The sequence below is a fragment of the Tasmannia lanceolata genome, unplaced genomic scaffold (assembly GCF_043159265.1).
Source record: "Tasmannia lanceolata isolate RefF3 unplaced genomic scaffold, GAP_Taslan_0.1 ptg000002l, whole genome shotgun sequence".
Lineage (NCBI taxonomy): Eukaryota > Viridiplantae > Streptophyta > Magnoliopsida > Canellales > Winteraceae > Tasmannia > Tasmannia lanceolata.
This window is the reverse complement of record NW_027518679.1, coordinates 37,392,216-37,412,042: the sequence shown is the minus strand read 5'-3', so window position 1 is coordinate 37,412,042 and position 19,827 is coordinate 37,392,216. Positions and strand designations below refer to the sequence as shown.

General features: G+C 36.3%; 1 protein-coding gene across 1 annotated transcript; it reads right to left on the bottom strand.

Annotated features, from left to right (window-relative positions):
* Positions 1 to 1,050: 1,050 nt before the first annotated feature.
* On the bottom strand, positions 1,051 to 19,189 carry LOC143884472 (uncharacterized). Its single transcript, XM_077388073.1, has 4 exons — positions 18,607 to 19,189; positions 10,909 to 11,223; positions 10,781 to 10,823; positions 1,051 to 1,450 (listed from the first exon to the last, which is right to left on the bottom strand). Exons 2-4 carry the CDS (start codon positions 11,194 to 11,196, stop codon positions 1,326 to 1,328), a joined length of 456 nt encoding a protein of 151 aa, XP_077244188.1. The 5' UTR covers positions 11,197 to 11,223; positions 18,607 to 19,189; the 3' UTR covers positions 1,051 to 1,325.
* Between the last annotated feature and the right edge of the window lie 638 nt (positions 19,190 to 19,827).

Sequence of the window (19,827 nt, the reverse complement as noted above, 5' to 3'; positions counted from 1 at the left end):
CAAGTGAAAACAAAGTTTCAATAGAGCCATGAAGGTAAGAGTGGAGAAGCATTGGCAAAATAAAAAAATGATAAAGGCTATGTTTCTTTCACTCTTTCGACCTATAATGGGTGCACAACAAATTTTGTGCCTACTTTTATAAATGATAAGGCTATGTTTCTTTCAACGTGAAAATGGGTGTAAACTGAATTTTACTCCCATTTTTTCATTCAAAAGTGGGCATAGAACTTATTTTAAGTCCATTTTACATCAAAAGAAACAAAACAAAGCACGTAGAATTTGTTTTGTGCCCATTTTATGACAAAGAAACAGCGCCTAAGGCCCTATTTGGATTGCAGGAATTTTCAGAAGAGATTGGAAAAGCAAGTATTTCTAAAATTTCCTACTTTTTTTTAAGTTGGGAAAAAAAGATAATTTGAAACAAGGGGGGTGATAAATTCGCACCTCCTGTAGGATTATCGCACCTCTTTAACGTGGGGTGCGATAATCCTACAGGAGGTGCGAATTTATCACCACCCTTGAAACAACCCTCATCAGTTTTTATCTAGAGGGGTTTCAATATATGGTGATATCCCTCTATATTTGCCATTATCATATCATTTCCCTCTAGATCATGGAAACAAAAAAAGAATCTCATTTCAAAAATGTTTTTCTTGCAATCCAAATAGGACCTTCACCAGAAGGATAGCGATATTTTTACTGGTGTGACCATAGGATGCAATTTCATTCAGCACCCTGAAAATCCCAACAGCAAATCTTTCACTCACTCACTCATTCAGTTACTTTAGATAGACAATTTTGAGCTTATTTGAAGACCATCACTCACCGCATGTCAATAAATGGAGAGAAAAACAATGTTACCTAATGCTTTCAATATTATGTGTGAGACTCGGCATGTTGCTTGTGCCTTCTGTGTTTCAGGCATCAAAGGCGCCTCACATAATTCAACATCGGAAGTTTATGTGCAGAAGACTTTTCTCTGTCGCATTGATGGATTTCCAAGATCCTGATTCTTCTCAAGAAAACCATGAATCAATGTTAGCTAGATACTTTGAAATAAAAAATGAAGATCCCCCTGAATTCAAATGGCCCTTCAGTTTTTGCATATGTTTTACCAACCCTCTATTAGTTTTCCGGGCATTCCCGGTGTTAAAAGAGCAGAGGTGACTGGAGAAATTTCCTATATCTGAATCTAACAGATCTATCCAGCTCAAGAACAAAGTCCAAATTGATGATGACCCACTACACTAACAAAGTATTGCGATTAAGGATATGGAAAGACAAAAGCCCATGCCTTGAGATTAAAGCAAAGATAGCCAATGGAATCAAGCTTGAACCTCTGGTCTTGGTGTTGGTGTGCTTTCTACCGTTGGCTTTGGGTCTGGTATATACCTCCATCCGCGTTTATGAACCCCACTGATTTTCTTAGGAGCATCTGCAGCTGGTAGGCCTGCAAGGCATACTTAAATAGCATCAAGCAAAGTTCGTGGACAAATAACTCAAGGTGCAATATCTACTACAATTTTATACCAGATAGAAACATAAAAGTAGGCCAACCATGATAATGTAAAACCACAAAAGTTTTTGAAAATGAATGTGCACCAAGACACGATTCGAAACTAGTAATGAGATATCAGCATAAAGAAAATGAAAGAGTACCAACACAATGAAAACCTTAAAAGTAACGTAGCCTAGATACATAACACTTCGCAACTGAGATGGGGACACCATAAAATTGCACTTTTGAAACAAACAATGTCAAGGGTAATGGATCAGCTACAGCTAGAGCACCTATTTTAAAAGCATTTAATGCTTTTCCCTTGCTTCTTGACTGTGTGGATTGAAAAATATTATACATCCTTATACAGTGTACTCTCAAGGAGCCTAAGAGAAGCAGACCCTATGTTGCATGGAATCGTATTCGTGTGTCAGGATCCGACATATGGATTCGAGGTGTCGGATTCGGCAAACCCCCAATAGTAGGATTCGTGGATTCGGTAATTTTTATAAAATAAAATTTAAAAATTAAAATTTAAAATTTTATGTCGTGAAAAAATTGAGGGTGGAGGGTCGATGTGTTAGGGTTTTTATTAAGGGAGTCAAAGGAGAAGAGGGGAGCATGGTTCTAAATTTCCATCGAAACCGACAAAAATGACCAAAATGTTTTTGTTTCCATCCCCATCGAAACCGAAAGTGAAATGACCGAAATGCATAAACTACAATCGTAAGTGTAATAGTAGTATGCTATATTAGTATGTATTGTAATTATATTATATGAATTTCATGCAAGATGTGGTGCATGCATTATATATAAATATCTATATGAATTATATGTGAAATTAATTCACTAGGTAACTATTACGTGCTTATTATAGCACTTCTTGAAATTTCATCTTTAATTTCCATCATTTGCTTATGTTTCTATATGTTTCCTTGATTTTATAAGATTTACATCGAAATTTCCAACCGAAACTGAAACGTTTCCATTTCCGTGGAGACCGGAACTGAAATTTAAAACCTTGGGGAGAAGGGGGGTCAATGTTCAAGTGTGGAGGGCTGAGGCGTACGGGTTATTGTTAGAAGGAAATGGGTTGTGCTTTTATAAAAAAGAAAGTTAAGAAGAAAACGCATTTAGAAGGCAAAATATATGAGATACGCATTTTAAAAGAGAGAACGATGTGTCGGATTTGCCCGAAAAATCAAGATTCGTGCGGGACACGGCTACAAAAAGAATGTGTCCCATGTGAATCCATGTCCTATTTGCATGTCGAAACGTGTCGATACGGATTCAACATATTGTGGGGGGGCAAAGAAACCATGCAACACGGCAGAACTGAGGGCCCTTTCAGAATAACAGTTAAATAGGTCTTTTGATCCTTTTCGAGAATTCAGAGGTGAAAATAACCTTGATTATAAAGATTGGCAGAAACATGCATCACAAAACTGAAGAACTAAAGAATTCAGAAGAAAGAGAACATTAAAAGCTAAATACAAAGAAGAATGCCTACCTATCGGATTCTCCAAGACTACATTTTTCTTTGCATTCTCCGTGACAAAGGTTATAATAAAAACTTAAGGTGTTTCAAAAAAGTTGGGGGCACCTAAGCACTCAGGAAACTAAAATGGTTAGCATAAAGAAAATGAATGGCTAACAACTTCACTCTTCCATTACCACTCATTTTTTTAGCTCAGTGGGATGAGAGGTACTAGTATTCCATCCATTTTGGTGTTCCATTTCGGAAAAGGCACTACTACCATAGTTTTTAAAATAGTTAAAAAATAAACAATCGTGAACCATCGAGTCTTTGAACTCAAGTTGCGCCCAAGGCCATTAGGTTGAGAGCACGCCTGCCTGGGCATCATGCGTCGTGTAAGCTCCGTGCTCAACTCCTTGTGGGTGTTGTTCAAGGATGCGTAGATTGGCCACCCATGCGTTAGGGCGTGGTAGGCTTAAAATTGATCCCTTGTCCTTCTTTCAAAAAAAAATTTAAAAAAAAGTTAAAAAAAATAAAAAATAAAAAAAATTTATTTAAAAGATCAAAGAAATCATTATATCAACCAAATTTAACAAAAAAAAACACGTTTTACTACTTAAAACAACTCCGATCGGGATAGAACTTGCTCATGAATGAGTCTAATTAATATGAAATTTAGTGCAAAACATCGATGAAATCAAGCGTTCATCATACCAAATGTTAAATATAAATAATAAAAATAAAAATAAAAATCAAGTTTGAAAGGTATGGAAGTAGAAGCACACAAAAATTGACAAAAAACCTTCTCTTGAAGCTTTTGGAAGGAATTGAGGAAGATAAGACTTTTGAAAAGTTTAAGACTTTTGAAAAGTGATTAAAACAAACCGAAATTCTGGTTGAAATGTTCCACTCTGCTATGCTGTACCGTTTTATTTACTTGGACATTAAGTTTTGTCGGTCTCGGACAAAACAGAACGGAATTGATAACTATGATGGTCTTTGAAGAATTTTATTTATGATAAGAACCATGACTTTTAAAAGATCCAACATGCATGACAAAAGCTAGCCCGTGTTGCAATATGGCTTGAGTTTGTAATTGATGCTGTCGAGGACTAATCTACATTTATCGTTCAGATATACAAAGCCACAAGGATGGATAGTTTTCCAATAGCTTGATACCAATAGCTTGATACTACAATTGGGACATTACATTCCCAAAACCCTATCACCATGGCCATTTCTCTTTTTTTAACAATATGTTCTTTAGTGATTTATTCTCTATCACATTCCTATCTCTCATGCCGAAAGTGAAGAATTCGAGGATATAATATTTTATAATGGGTCTCGCGGGGATTGTATAACTACAGTTGGGGGTCTTATATTTTATATTCCACGTGGCATCCTTTTATATAAAATATTAGAGTTTATTAAGTAGTAGAAAATAAGTCTATCACCCGATTTTCCTTGCAATCTCACCACCACTTAAATTTCATTTCTTTTTTAGCATCTAATACTAAGAGAGAGAAAGTGGGAAGAGAGACATGAACAGTCTTACACTTGTCATTTGAGAGAGATGAGTTGACGGTCTTACACTCTTTTAGGTTTTAGCTAGAAACATGCTGTATATACACACCCTCCAATCCTGTCAAAATGCTAGCGGTATGAAATGTGATTAGAGTTTGTGAATTTCGACACCTGTTTTCTTTTCTATTTTCTTTTTTCTCTTCCTTCTCCTATGTTACCTATATATAGTATTGTGTAGTATACGTATTTTGCATAACTTTTCTACGAAAGCACTCTCTTATATCTTATATCAATAGACTTTTTTATTTTTCTTAATAGTATTAGAAATAAGATAGAAGAAAAAATAAGTACCATTCCAAGAATAAGTATTAAAAATAAAATAAGTACCATTCAAAAAAAAAAGTATTAGAAATAAGAGATGATAAATTAACAACGTAGGAACAATGTCAGTTTATGCATTTATGGAGCATAAATTATGTGAGCCCCAACTGTATATGATTTATTTACTTCCATTCCTCACATGCGCGAGGGGTGAGGTCAAGGAATTAAACTTCGGTTTCGGTCCCACAAAAGTGGAAGTACTTAAGAAAATTTATAGAAGTCCATGAAAACAATAGAAATTTATGATAATTACTTCTGGAAGTGCTAGAAAAAGCATAAATACACAATTAGAAACCAACACATAATGATTTAACAAGATCAAACATCTAGTGACATGCATGTATGGAACATTAAGGTTCATTCTAAAGATAGATATTTCAAATGTTTTGCAACCTAATAATCATGACATTTCTTTTACTATTCAAATTACATTAATATTTCCTGGATATATGAGGTTTTTTAGTTATGTGGGTGCATGTAAGAAATCAAACGTCGGACTTCAATCCAAACTTTGAGCTTCGAGCATGACTTCAGTCCCCACAAAAGTCGATGAATGTCGGCCTTGTCACTCATGTTTTGTGAGTTATGTGGGTGCATGAAAAAAAAAATCAAACTGAGGACATCGATCCAAACTTCGAGCTTCGAGCATGGCTTCAATCCCCACAAAAGTTGATGAATGAGAGCCTTGCCGCTCATGCCACTGACACTAAGGTTCATTCTAACATATATAGTTCACATGTTTTGAAACCTGGTGATTGTGCCATTTCTTTTTAAGTTTTGACTAATTTATAATGGAATGGGTGCTATTGCCTGGATATATGGGGTTTTAGGTTCTGTGGGGTGCATGCGAGGAATCAAACTTTGGACTTCGGATTCCGTGGAAATTGACACATGCCGGCTGAAATCAACACATTCAGTTGAAAGTTTAAAACCATGTTTGGGAGGTGGTATCAATATAGTGTCCTTTGATAGCCATTGGTTTAATTTATTTGACTTATTCATTTTATTTATGCATTTCCATTGTAAGGTGCCCTTTGATAGCCATTGATTTAATCTATACGAGTTATACATTTTATTTATGGCCTTTGATCACCGAAAGTGCAATCCTAGTGAAGGAAGAAAATCATAGTGATTGCTTAAGAGCATAAATTGTTGAATGAAATCTTCCCAACTGGCTTATGTATGTCCCTGGTCATGTATTGGAGTTTTTATTTGACCACTATATGTGCCTTCCTCCCCCTGACTATTTTGTAATGATGCATGTTTCTCTATGTATTATGCATTTATATATTTTTGTTTGAAACTTTAATAAAGGTTTCATTTGTTAAAAAAAATAAAATAAAATTTGAATAAATGGTTTTCTTATGTGGGCCCGACATTGATTTATTACCATTAGGAGAGAGAGAGAGAGAGAGAGAGAGAGAGAGAGAGAGAGAGAGAGAGAGAGAGCTAGAAACAAACATCTGAGAAATTAAATTAAAATAAAATAACTAGTCCTGATGAGAAAAATCCCATAGGGGCATAGAGTATTGAGGCATTACCTTGTACCTAGGGGCACTCTAGGAATTTGACAAATCCCATGAGTTTTCTAATCCAAGTAGAGCCCTTCTGTAGCCAAGACTAATAAATAGAGTGAGGATGATGGTCCCCCATCCTATATCACCAATAACATGAAGTTGAGAAGGCAGCAGGCGCGCAAATTACCCAATCCTGATACGGGGGTGGTAGTGACAATAAATAACAATACGGGGCTCTTCAAGTCTAGTCATTGGAATGAGTACAATCTAAATTCCTTAATGAGGATCCATTGAAGGGCAAGTTTGGTCCCAACAGCCGCGGTAATTCCAGCTCCAATAGCGTATATTTAAGTTGTTGCAGTTAAAAAGCTCAAAAAAAAGATTGATTAAAGCATGGATAATTGGATATTATTTATTAGGTTACCACTACCTATCGATGTATCAAAGTAGAGAAAAGACAGGCACAGTGGTAGAGAGAAACGGGACAAGCTCTAAAATCATTGAGGAACGAGAAGGAAATTACAAAGTTTATGTCTGGCATTACTTTTCAGTTTAAGAAACCAGGGTAGGTACAAAAAAAATGCAACTTTGTTAGTTTTTCTCAATTTAAACAAAAATGTGTTTACAATTGCCCATCTTTGCTCCTTGTTAAATGCAATAGCAGCAAAAGAGGTGTACACAAAATGGAGGCATATATTCTGCACTTTATATAAAATATTAGAACAGATCCAGTACAAACCTAACTACCGAGCTGATTTTGGGACTTAATCCATTATGGCTGGCCTCTCGAACAACGAACTTATGCTACAAGTTCATTCTCTCAACCTAACTTTCTCTTCCTCTCATTCTTTCCCTTTTTCATTCATTTCTCCAACATAACACAATAAAATTTACAAACCTTTTTTGAAAAATAATAAGAAAATTATTAAGAGGTAAATGAAAAAAGGTGGGAAATAAGATGATCCAGCGACCAAAAGCATCAAAATGTAAGACACAACAATTAAAACACCACCACCCAAAAGGGGGTAAAGATTAAACTCCTTTGTTTTCCCATGTACCTTATGAAGATTGTTAGATCCCTCATTTCCTTTTCTCATTCACCACATAATGTACAAGCATTACAACATGTTCCTCCTAATAATTTAGCATTGTAAACATACCATAAAGAAGCAAACACAAATTTTATTATCTTCTCTTATATCTATTATTGATCTATGAAAATGTTTTATATTTATTTGCACAATACTTGTCGACTCACTCTTTCATTCCATTCTTTGCTTAGTGCACATATTTCCTTTAAATCATTGCTTGCTTTATTTTTGCATGCAAGTCAGAATGGTGGTTGACGATTAATGTCCCCCAAAGGGTTTGTGTATTTGCATACAGACAGTTGACTTTTTGAGGAAGCGAAAGATGCTAATCATTGATCATTGTGCTCTATGCTTACAAGCGGGGGAAACGGTGGATCATTTATTGTTACATTGCAAGGTAGCAAGAGAGCTGTGGAGTAGATTGTTATCAAGATTTGGTGTAGCGTCCTTCTCAACAAAAAAAAAAGATTTGGTGTAGCGTGGGTCTTCCCAACCAAACTTGCGGAATTGCTAGAAAATTGGGAATTGACTTTGTGGAAGGGAAAAGGAAAGATCCTATGAAAGGTAGCGTTTCTTGCTACTTTATGGGTTCTATGGAAAGAGAAAATCGCACAGGTTTTCAAAGGAGTATCAAAGAGACCTATCTTCCTATTTAATAAGATGAATGCAATCACAATATCTTGGGTGAGAACCCTCCCTAATTTTACATTTGTGTCTGCATATGATCTATAGTATGGTTGGAGAGTAATTTGCAATGGAGCTAGGGAAGAACCCAAAGTGGATCAAGTGTGGGAGCCACCCGCCCAGGGACTATTGAAACTTAACTTTGATGGCTCAAGTATGGGAAACCGGGTCCATCCGGAATAGGGGAAGTATTAAGAGATGACCAAGGAAATGTCATTTGGGCATATTCGGGCCCAATAGGTATCTCGGATGCAAATGAGGAGGAAGTGCGGGCCATACACCATGGAATTAAACTTCTAAGCAAGGTTGAATTGGAAAAAGTGGAGATAGAAGGAGACTCAAAGAATGTAATTAGGTGGCTCAATGGAACTCATTCATTTCCTTGGAGATTTGCCGCTCTTTTTGATGAAATTCAGGATAATATTGGAGGATCTCAAATAGTTGCTTATCATGTCAAGCGAAGCGCAAATGGGGTAGCGGATAAGCTAGCTAAAGATGGGGTATCCAGAGAAAGTTTGGAGCGTTTTGATTATCTCCCCCCTTGATATTTCTTTTGTTTCCTTTTTCGATCTTGTATTATCTGTATTGACCATTTCGGTCTCCTTTCTCTATTATTAATACTATCTACCATTCAAAAATAATAATAATAATAATAAAGGGGAATAGGGTTAGGATTTTAAAGAATTAGGATTAATGGAATTAGGGTAACAATGGACTGAAGGATGGAAACGTTTCAGTTTTGTTGGTGGAAATCTAGTAAAATCACAAAACGTATGGAAACATACGCAAATGATAGAATTTTAAGATGAAATTTCAGTAAATGCTAGAATAAGTACAAATACACACTTAGAAACCATAACATAAGCAAGACATCAATCCATAATGGTTTACCAACATTGAACACCTAGGGACATGTGTTTCGCGCATGTCTGATAATTAAGTACAAACTCCATTTCACATGTAATTCATATATGCATAATACATACAACACATTTTACATGCAATTCATATAAATATAACTAGGGATTTGCTAGGGACCATCGCAGAAGGCATTTCACGGACCTGCTGTTGCATGAGAGAGCAGCTACATAGGCTCAGATTTTGTCTCATTCATTTAATTCATCTGAATTTGCTGCTCTCTCATGCAACGGCCGCGCATGTCTGATAATTAAGTACAAACTCCATTTCACATGTAACTCATATATGCATAATACATACAACACATTTTACATGCAATTCATATAAATATAACTAGGGATTTGCTAGGGACCATCGCAGAAAGCATTTCACGGACCTGCTGTTGCATGAGAGAGCAGCTACATAGGCTCAGATTTTGTCTCATTCATTTAATTCATCTGAATTTGCTGCTCTCTCATGCAACGGCCGGTTGCATGAGAGAGCAGCTACATAGGCTCAGATTTTGTCTCATTCATTTAATTCATCTGAATTTGCTGCTCTCTCATGCAACGGCCGGTCCACGAAATTCCTCCTGCAGTGGTCCCTAGCAAGTCCCATATAACGATATAGAACACACGGATATAAGTATCTGGAATTTAAAATCATGCTTAGGTGAGGGTAGCTGGTTCTTTTATCAAAGTTTTTGCTAAACTATGATGTTTGATTGATAGGGCATGAAGAAAAGAGGGGTTTGATTATAGGATATATCAAGGGTTTGGTGGGAAAAGGTGGTTTAGGGTTTAGAAAATCAGATTTAAGTATTTGCGGATAAAAGGATATACATTTAATCAGAAAAGAGAGCAAGCAAAAAAAAAAAGAGAGAGAAAAAAAAGAAGAGAAGATTGGAGAAGAGGGAAATGTAGCTTCTCAATAGGGTTCTAAGCTTAACGCCTAGGAGAAAATCTCACATCTTTGATTGGTTTAAGAGAGATCTCAAGAGCAGCTGTAAAATTCTTCATTTTATTAAAAAGAGGCCTTACAAGTTACAATGACTAATGTAGTCTTCCCCACGTTTCTTCTCTTAACCTTGCTCATCAAACAAAACTCTCATAATAGGACCTACACACCCAAACTAACCCTAGGATAACCCTATAATATGTTTAGACTTTGGACCCAAACTGAGAATGCAAAAAATGACCCAAAATGATCCTCCTTGTCACCAAACAAAACATAAAGAAATAGAAAAACCTGATTGTTAGTCCAGCATGAGAATTAACATCCCCTAACAGATTGTGAAGGCCTTCAAGAAAGTCTAGGGCTTAAATGAGATTCGCAGTAAAGTTCTAGAAATAATGTATCTCCAAGAGGCAAACATTCTTGTCGAATCCTAGGCTAATAGTGGTTGTATTTGGAACTCAATGTCGACAACGGAACCTTCTAACAAAAAAATTAAAAAAACCTGGTAGCAGTTGGTGTCTATGCCCCAAACTGGTTGTATCTACTAGTGTTCTCAGGAAATTTACTCTAGTGAAAATTGTACATTTACAAGATATAATTAGAAACTCAGGGAAAGCATTCTCCCTCAAAGGTTATATTCCTTAACAGTGAGTTGCTCTAAATCAAAGATGAAACCACAAATAGCCTTTAAATAAGAAACCAACAACACCAACAAAAAAAGGAAATACAAAACAGAGCCAAGGCATAAACTCACCATCTTTGTGAAAAATCCCCCATGCCTTGCCATGCCGACCGTCCTACAACAGAAAAAACAGAGAGAAAATGAACAAGAAAATCGACGAAGAAGAAACGCAAATTGAAAATATAAGAAAGAACAAGAACCTTGTAGAGATTGATCTTGGTGATCTCGTAGGAGATTCCGATCCAGTGATTCTTCGCCATCTTATATCCGATTCCCCAGTTGGGCAAGAATTGCACGACTTCGAAGAGATTCTTCTTCTTCTTGCACTTTGATTTCTTCGGCATTGATACAGCACTCGAAGTAGGAGAAGTGGAAATAGCACTCGAAGTAGGAGAAGTGGAAGTGCTCAAGCTTTTGATGAGATTAAAGGAATGCTGCAAGAGACCACTCATTCTCCCCACCACTCCACTGTTTGCGACACTTCCCATAATTGAAATTCTCCCTCTTCTTCTTAACTGGAAAGGAAAATGACAGCAAGGCTATGTAAGGGGAGGAGAGAAATTGTTAGGGTCTCAAAAAGGGAAAAAGTTCTGAGATTTTGAGGATGTTCTTGATTTTGAATTTCAACACACTAGGGGGGCGTTTGGACACACTAGGGTCTCAACTGAATACATCATTTTTATTTTGGTCATGAACCCTCTTTTACACTGTTTTCAAGCTAAAAACCCGGATTCTAAAATCCGCGTATCCAAACGGCCCCTTAGGGTCTATTGACTCCATTCAGTTTCTTGCTTTACTGGGAAAGGAAGTAGAAATGATGTCGCAAATGAAAAAAGAAACAGAAAGGAAATGGGAAAGAAAACATGTGAAATGGGCGTTCAATTGCTAGGAAACCATAGAGACTTAGTAAGAAAATAAAAATGATGTATTCAGTTGCATAGAAAATAAACGAAAACTTCACTAAATTCACCTCAGCCAACAGGTGAAACCCACATGTGCCTGTCTCTAGGAATATAATTGTTAGTAATGTTCTCGAAAGAACACTAATAGAGTGGAAACCCCAGCCATTACTAAAGCTACAGCTTCAATAATCAGCTGTCCTCTTCATACGGGTGACGAACAATAATAACAACTTATTCCTGATGGTTAAAAGGGATAGTTTTGAACATCATAAATATTAGTGAAGGGCAATGGTTTACCCTATTAGATAGCTATGAAACGTATAATATAAACTTATATTGCAAAAATCATGTGCATAAACTAGGTCTAGGGTATACCTTCATGTCCCATATACCATTCTAATTTAATGAACCTAAATCTGTAAATTTAGTAAATGGGTTTTACAAAGTGAAGTAAGCAAATTGGGTTCAATGGCTGCTTAGATAAGAAGATTCATGTTACAGCTTAACTGAGCAAATTTCCCTGTGGATAGAAACTGAGTTTAATTTGCAAATTGAAAGCAAAATCAATCATCAAATAAACCCTAACAAATAAATCTCCTGTGGCCTAAAATTATAAATTTGACCACCCGTCAAGATTTTTGAGCCATTGGAGGATATCCATAGTAAGGCCTCTCCAAAGGACAATTCAGATCAGGGAAAGCAATCAAAAGGAAAGCAAGCATACCAGTTTTTTGTTCTTCCCTTCTTTTTTTTTCTTTTTTTCTTCTTCTTTTTCTTCTCGCATATCAGTGTGGAGGGCGACGGCTTTAGGCGAAGCCCGGATGGTGGAAAGAGGTTAGGGATTTAGGGTTTCGTCGTTTGGGTTGGGAGTTGGGAGTTGGGAGGCGACGGTGGATTTAGGGTTTGTTGTAAACGACTTAACGCACAGGGGGAAGAGGAAGAGTAGAAAAAAAAATTAGGTCGTTGTTGCTTTAAGGTTTTTTTTGTCATTTTGAAAGGGGATAAGGGTAATTTTGGAGAGAAAAAAATTAATAAAACGCATTTTAGACGTTTTAATCGCGTTTTAAACGGTTTTGGAAAAAAAAAAAGTACCGTTTTAAACGGGAGTGGTGAATTAAACGGCAAATCATTAAATCGCGCAACTTTTTCAAAAAAACGTCATTTAATTCTCTGTTTTGCTAACTATGGTTTGAAAACAGTGTAAAAGAGGGTTCATGATCAAGTTGTTGTATGCTGTACTGATAGCGTTTCTTGGATTTTAAGCCAAAAGTCCAGGTTTTAGAAATCTCTCCCGCATCCTAAGATTTCTAAAACCTGGCACAAAAGATGATTTGCTACGCTCTTTCTGACGGAAAGAAGCGAGAAATCCCGGATTATAAAATCCACATATCCAAATGGCCCCTAAAGGTTAAAGGGTGAATTTATCCTCAAGCTGTGAACCATTCTCGCATAAACCATTAGAGGGTGAATTTTATCCTTATAGTGGGTGTGGACCCAGATCCGAGAGAGGCGGGGGACAGGCCCTCAGAAAGTCTCTAGATCATCCACGTGCATGGAGAGCTCTACCAAGGAACTCTAAAAAAGGTTGCCTCTCACAGCATGAGTGGCGATGAAAGGTGAGATACCTCTCGATTCGGGGACTAGCCCGGATTCGAGACGTACCTTAAACAAAGAAGAGTCGTCATCCAAGGAAGTAGGCCCTGGATCCCGTACTATGCTCTGTTGCAATGGATAACCAGAGATATAAAAGAAGGTTCATGCCTGGTTACGAATTTGGAAGGTCCGAAGAGCACCTTATCCGCCCAAGTGCAAGCACCTGGTCTCTTATGCCATTTATTTATTGATTTTGAAGAGTTTTGGGCGAAAGTCGTGTGAAATGGGAACATATATCTCCAAGAAGACGTCTACCTAATCATGCATGTCTCGGAGATGATTAATAAGCACACACAAAAGAAATAAAATACGTGTCACCTAAGAATAACTAAGTTATGAGTGTCGTACCTAATTTGTGTCTAAGTTCTGGTGTGCAAACGCATGCATGCTACAGCTAAAGGTATAGGGGTCTGTACATAAAAGTAAGAAAACACAACAAAACACACATCACGACTTCACTCTACATCCGACTCGACACAACAAACCCTAAAACTCTAATGCAATACTTGACTCGGACCAAGATGGCCACCCATCTTGGCTGCTCTACGTATCCCGGCCTCGGGAAGAATCAGAATCAACGTAGTTTGATGACCTATTCTAAACTACGATGCCTAACCATCTAGAACCGTTATCCTAGACTCGATCAACTAGACTCGACTGGTTTTTAAAGCTTTTTGTACGATTGCTTAAGTTCCAAGTGAATTGTAATTTTTAAGACTTTCTATATGTCATAACTAATGCAAGTTGGATAGTCTTAAGCTAATGCAGGTGGGCCCTATATTCTATGTGTAACTAGGCTATGCATCCTAAGAAAAACCATGGGCTAACTAAATGTTTTCTAGTCTAACCATCGGTTCGACTAAATGTCTATCCGACCACGACTCGAGGCCTCCTAACTCTAGGGACACTCACATGACAAGACGCACCAAGCAATACAAACAGGACAACCTCCTAACTCTAAAACACTTCAAAAATCTAGGACGGACTCCTAACTCTAGGGGAAGATCTTTTTGAAAAAGTTTTGAAAAAGTTTTGTATTTTTAGAAGGTTTGAAATGTTTATTTTTAAAGATTTGGCTGGACTTGGGATATGAATCCCAAGCTGCACTACATACCTCGTGGAAGAGGATCAAGCCAACGTAGTTCGGAACAGATTTTCCTAACTACTCCTAATGACTCAAGATTTTTGAGAGTTTTGGTTTTTAAGATGTTTTTGATATTTTTTTACTCAAGATGACAGAATCCTATCATCATAAGGGTAGGATGGACTCTTGATATCCCGCAAAGGTTAGACATCATCCTATACTTTGCGGGGAGAGCTGGATGGAATCACATCTCTGCAAGAGTTGGACAGCATCCTATACCTTGCAGGAGTGGACAATAATCACATGATTTGATGAGAGGATAGACAGAATCCTAAACCCTATGATGATAGGACAGACTCTTGAAAGGCAGAACTGATTCCCAGTGCACAACCCTAAGAGGGGAGTGATAATGAGACTAGGTTAGTCTCCTAAAAGAAAATTGACAGCTAATGATTATGAGACATGGCCTGTCTCATAAGCTCTGAGAGGACAAATAAACTATCAAACCACTTACTAAACTAGGATATTCAATGTCAGTCATGACAGCAAACACTGAATGGGATTCACATAGTGATAATAGAACATCAGCCATTAAAAATGGAATAAATGATCATTATAAATTTCCCCATCTAATTAACAAATCAAAAGAAACTGAAAGTGATAATATGTTATGCTACATGTATTTTAGTAAAGAACTAGCATGATATATTTATTAAAACTTGGTGTACTGTACTACTATTAGAAGGTTAATTTTTATAACACTACAACTACTTTGGGCTCACACATACCATGGATAAAAGGATCTTTCAATCATCTAAACGAATCAAGTGAGTTAAACTATAAGGATGCAAGATACACAAATACTCTATATGCTAAAACTGAAGGTTATTTGACTATATATGAGGCTGAACTACACAATTCGAATAAAACTGAAATATACATGACCTAATAATGAATTGCAAAAATATCTTATAATTATCACAAAGAAAGTGTGTGCTTTTACCACAGTGAAATGATCCCACAGACTTTGTCAAGGTCTCATTTTACCTTTATACTCTTATTATCTGACAAAAACAAGTAACTATACTACATGACCAAAATGAGGCTTGACAAGAAGCACTTATGAATGAAATAAAAATATAAAGGTTAGTAAAAGCTGATCACACAGATGTGTTAAAGCACTTAATGCATTATGTTGTACACTAAAAAAAAACTACCAAAGCAAATCAAGAAATATCTTTTCCAACTTATTTGTCAAAAATAGGTAAATGAAGAAACAAAGATCACCTCATTCACTTCCACTCACCACAGATAAAAATATTCATCACCAAAACCTTCATACATATTTGTTCATATTTACACTGAGCATGTGTTATAGTTAAAATTTCAGCACAAATAAATAAGCCAATTATCCTTATAAACATAATTAAAAATCATATCAAACAATGTACCTAAACCTGCTACATTTTCCATACAAAGAATCACTACAAAATGAACAGAACTAACCATTTCATTGAAAAAACAATAAAATAACTATACCCTTTTCTTGGTGACATACTCACAAACTCCAGAAAATTAAACCTTATACGTTCAGTTCAAAGAATGCAATAAGCCAAAAGTTATTCCACCTGTAAAAATCTTTCTAAGGGTTTGTGAATGACTTACCATTTTTAAGGACAAATTCCCCAAAAGAATAGAAATGTTCTCAGCTCATACACCCAGAATTCCAAGACATTCATCTAAACAAGCTACTTTCATATCATTTCAAAGAATAATAGCACTTTTATCAACAATAAATGGATAGGGTGTCACAGATATCACCATATCTGAATCGACAGGGGAGGGGCTGCTATAAAATGCATGAGGCACTGGTTATGCACTAGTTAGGCACTAGACTAGTTAGGCACTGGTTTTGAGCACTGGTTATGCACTGGACTAGTTAGGCACTGGTTATGGGCACTGGACTAGTTGGGCACTGGACTAGTTAGGCACTGGTTATCCACTGGACTAGTTAGGCATGGGCACTGGTTATGCACTGGATTAGTTAGGCATTGGTTATGCACTAGAATGAAAACAACTTTGCAACATATCAGAATCCATCTGATGCTTTCTTAAGCCTGTAATTATCAAGTGGATATATGAGAGTAATGTAATCGTGAGAAATCCTCAGATTTGGGTAATATTGATGTATCATTGACACAGGAACCTCATATACAGTCTATTGTATATAGGGGAACCTTTCAAGTATGAAAACATAACTAAGCTGAAACGGACTCAGTTCAGTACAGAGTTGAATTGACAATACAATAATATCATCTATAAAAAAAACAATTCCATGGAATCCTCCATTTATCTTTCAATTTCAAGACAACATTCATTCTTTTCAACAGAAATATGACAATATATTTATCCCAGATTCTTAGCAAATAAAGAAAATCAGCCCAAAGTTCAGAAGGATGACTAATTAACCTGGCTTGCTTCTAAAATCCTAATTCATTCCAGCTGGGCAACAGTGAAAATGACAATGGCATATACCATTACCGCTTGCAAACACTATGAACCATGTTTATCCTTTTGAGTGGAATTTTCAACTCTTTAGTTTATTTCAACATTACCATGTTTTAAAGTAAATAATGATAATTCCCAAAAGCTACAGACCAACTAAAGGGGGAAAGGTCATGACAAAATTATGCAACAAATCATGGTTATGCTATGTTATTTTTCAGAGAAAGAGATTTCGAAACAAATGCAATCATTTGACTCAAACTATAGATATGAGCACAACATTACACATTCCAAACTAGCATAATCAGGTTGTTAAATGGTGACATGATGACACATAGCTCCAGAAGATATACTTTGACCTTTTTAGCAGATAAGTCATGATCGTTTTCACCAATTGAAGAAAAAGAATTTTCAATTCATTGTTACATACCCTGGGCATTGTTATATTTGAGAGCACTTAAGCCCTCTCCAACAAATCAAATGATTATCTGCTCATATAAAAAAAATGAATGGTGGGCTGCAAATACGTAAAGAGGGCTGTTGTGGACACTTCTATGACACAACAATTGACGTAGGGCTGCTATGCAAATGAAAGGGCTGACACTAAATAATTGGCATTGTCTTCAGAAACAAGGTACATTTTTTATTCTCTTAAATAACTCCAATCCAGCTTACTATCTAAAAGAATTTGCCTTAAATAATAATCATGTCTTTTAAAATCAAGAAGCTAAACCAAAGGAAACAAATTCCCTTATGTACAATAAAACAATAACCACTGTTATACAATCATAAGGATAAATCCTTTTAGAAATGAAACACAACCATATCATATTATATACTATTCCAGCAAGCCACTTTGTCTTTAAATGGCTGCTAAAAATGGGTTAGCAATTCCCAAAAGTTCTAAACAGCCAAATGTTGGAATAAAACACAATCAAAACATGAATTTTTCCAGTTATGCCAATGACATTTTTCTAACAAAAACGAATGGGAATCTCTCCATGATCTAAAGAATTTGTGACCCTAAATTCGAGACACGGTCTCCTCCTCCTAAACTTTCATGGACACATTGGAACCATGTCAAAATGGGAAATTAAACACAGGAAACTATAATATAGTCCACCAAAACCTCTAGCTTGTATGAGAAACCAAACCATAGCAAAATGAAAAAGAGACATATGATTAGGCCATATATACACTGTCACATTCTGATAATGTCCCTCATTCAATTTATTTCTCCCTTCCTTTATATTTTTATCGTTGTGAGTTAAGGCACACTTTTCTTAAGACAACAATCACAGAAATCAACATATAAAATGTCCAAACAAAGCAGAATCAACTCTAATCTTTTAGAAAATCTTGTTAAAAATTTGATTCTACCTCATACAAAAATCTGAACTCTTCTTCTTCATTTCATATATATATATATATATATATATATATATATATATAGAGAGAGAGAGAGAGTTAAAACAGAGCAATAATCTTGTGATACTAGATTATCATTACAAGAAAAACAATCTCAGACAATTGCATGTCATTGAATCATTAAAAAAAATCATTAGATCGGTAATGTTATTAAGACAAGGTAATTGTGAGATTAATAATAAACATAGATCAGCCAAATTATAAGCAATGTTTAGTTAATGACCTCAAAATGAACAACAAGGACCTAAATTAACAAAAACACAAGTATCAAAACAGCACTATAGCTCAATACTCAGAAAAAACCTAAAAAGATGAAAACAAATTACCTTTTCTTCTCTGTTATTCTCTCTTGCTCTTAGATTTTATAAAAATCCACCAGATTCGAAGAGATCTCTTCTTTTCCCTTTTAAAGCTATTCGAAACTTAAAATCATCAAAATAGCAAGTGAATTCCTTTCTTCTACTTTGTGAGTTGCTCGGATCCCCTATGGAGAAGAATCAAATAGAAAACCGGCAGGAGAACAAGATTCGATCAGAAAAAATGGAGCTCAGATTTGGTGGTGAGGATTTAAGAAAATGAATTAGAAGGTCCCGATGATGGAGGATAGTGGATCTGTAGATAAGAATGGGTGTAGATGAGTACAAGAAGATCAGAGATTTTCCGGAGAAGAGAGAGCTTGATCGGAAAAAAAAATGGTAAAAGATTAAGGTTTCTAAAATCCACAGCAAGAAAAGGAGAAGATCTATGCTAAGTACACATAAAGGAGAAGCTGGCCGGAATTTCGTGGAAGTTTGGCCGAAGTTCCGGCAAAAATTTGCTCAGAGAAGATGATCGGCGAGCTAGGGTTTCGGATTTTCTCTCGCTAATCTCTCTCTCTCTGCGATTTTTGATTTTTTTAGAAAAAATGAAAAGCGCTCTTAAACTCTAATCAATGGCTATTTACAGGTAAAGATACTGATATTGGCACTACATTTTCATAGGGCGCGCGGTTGCGCGAAACTTTATAAGGCGCGCGACGAAATCGTGTCCTTTCTGGCCAGGTTCGGCCCTCTCTGAGATAAATTCGCTCCCCTCTCAGGATATATTCACCCCCTTCTGAACTTGCACCGCGACATTGTCTTAGCTCGTTCGCTAGGCAAACACACTCGGATTTCGACGAAATTTTGCAGGGACCTTGGTGAGAATCTAACCTAGCTTAGGGTGAAGTTTGGTACACTAATTCATTCATTTGATAGGATTTTGCTCAAACATGGAGGGTCTAGGGCCTGGTCAAAATGGGGTGTCTAGAGTGGGGGGCTAGCTAGTAGGGCCTACAAGGGCGTAACTTACTTTACATGTACTAAATAATATATTCTATGCTATTTCTTTTCCGTTACCTAGCAAATGAATACACACTCTTACTACTTTCTTAGCTTCTTTTTTTTTTCCGTTTTCTGACAACTGAATCGTACTCGTGTTGCTTTATTAGCTATTTATTTTCCTTTCCTTTTCCTACTGCCACGCCATTTCCATTTCTTTTCCATTTCTACTGCGCAACTGAACAAAGC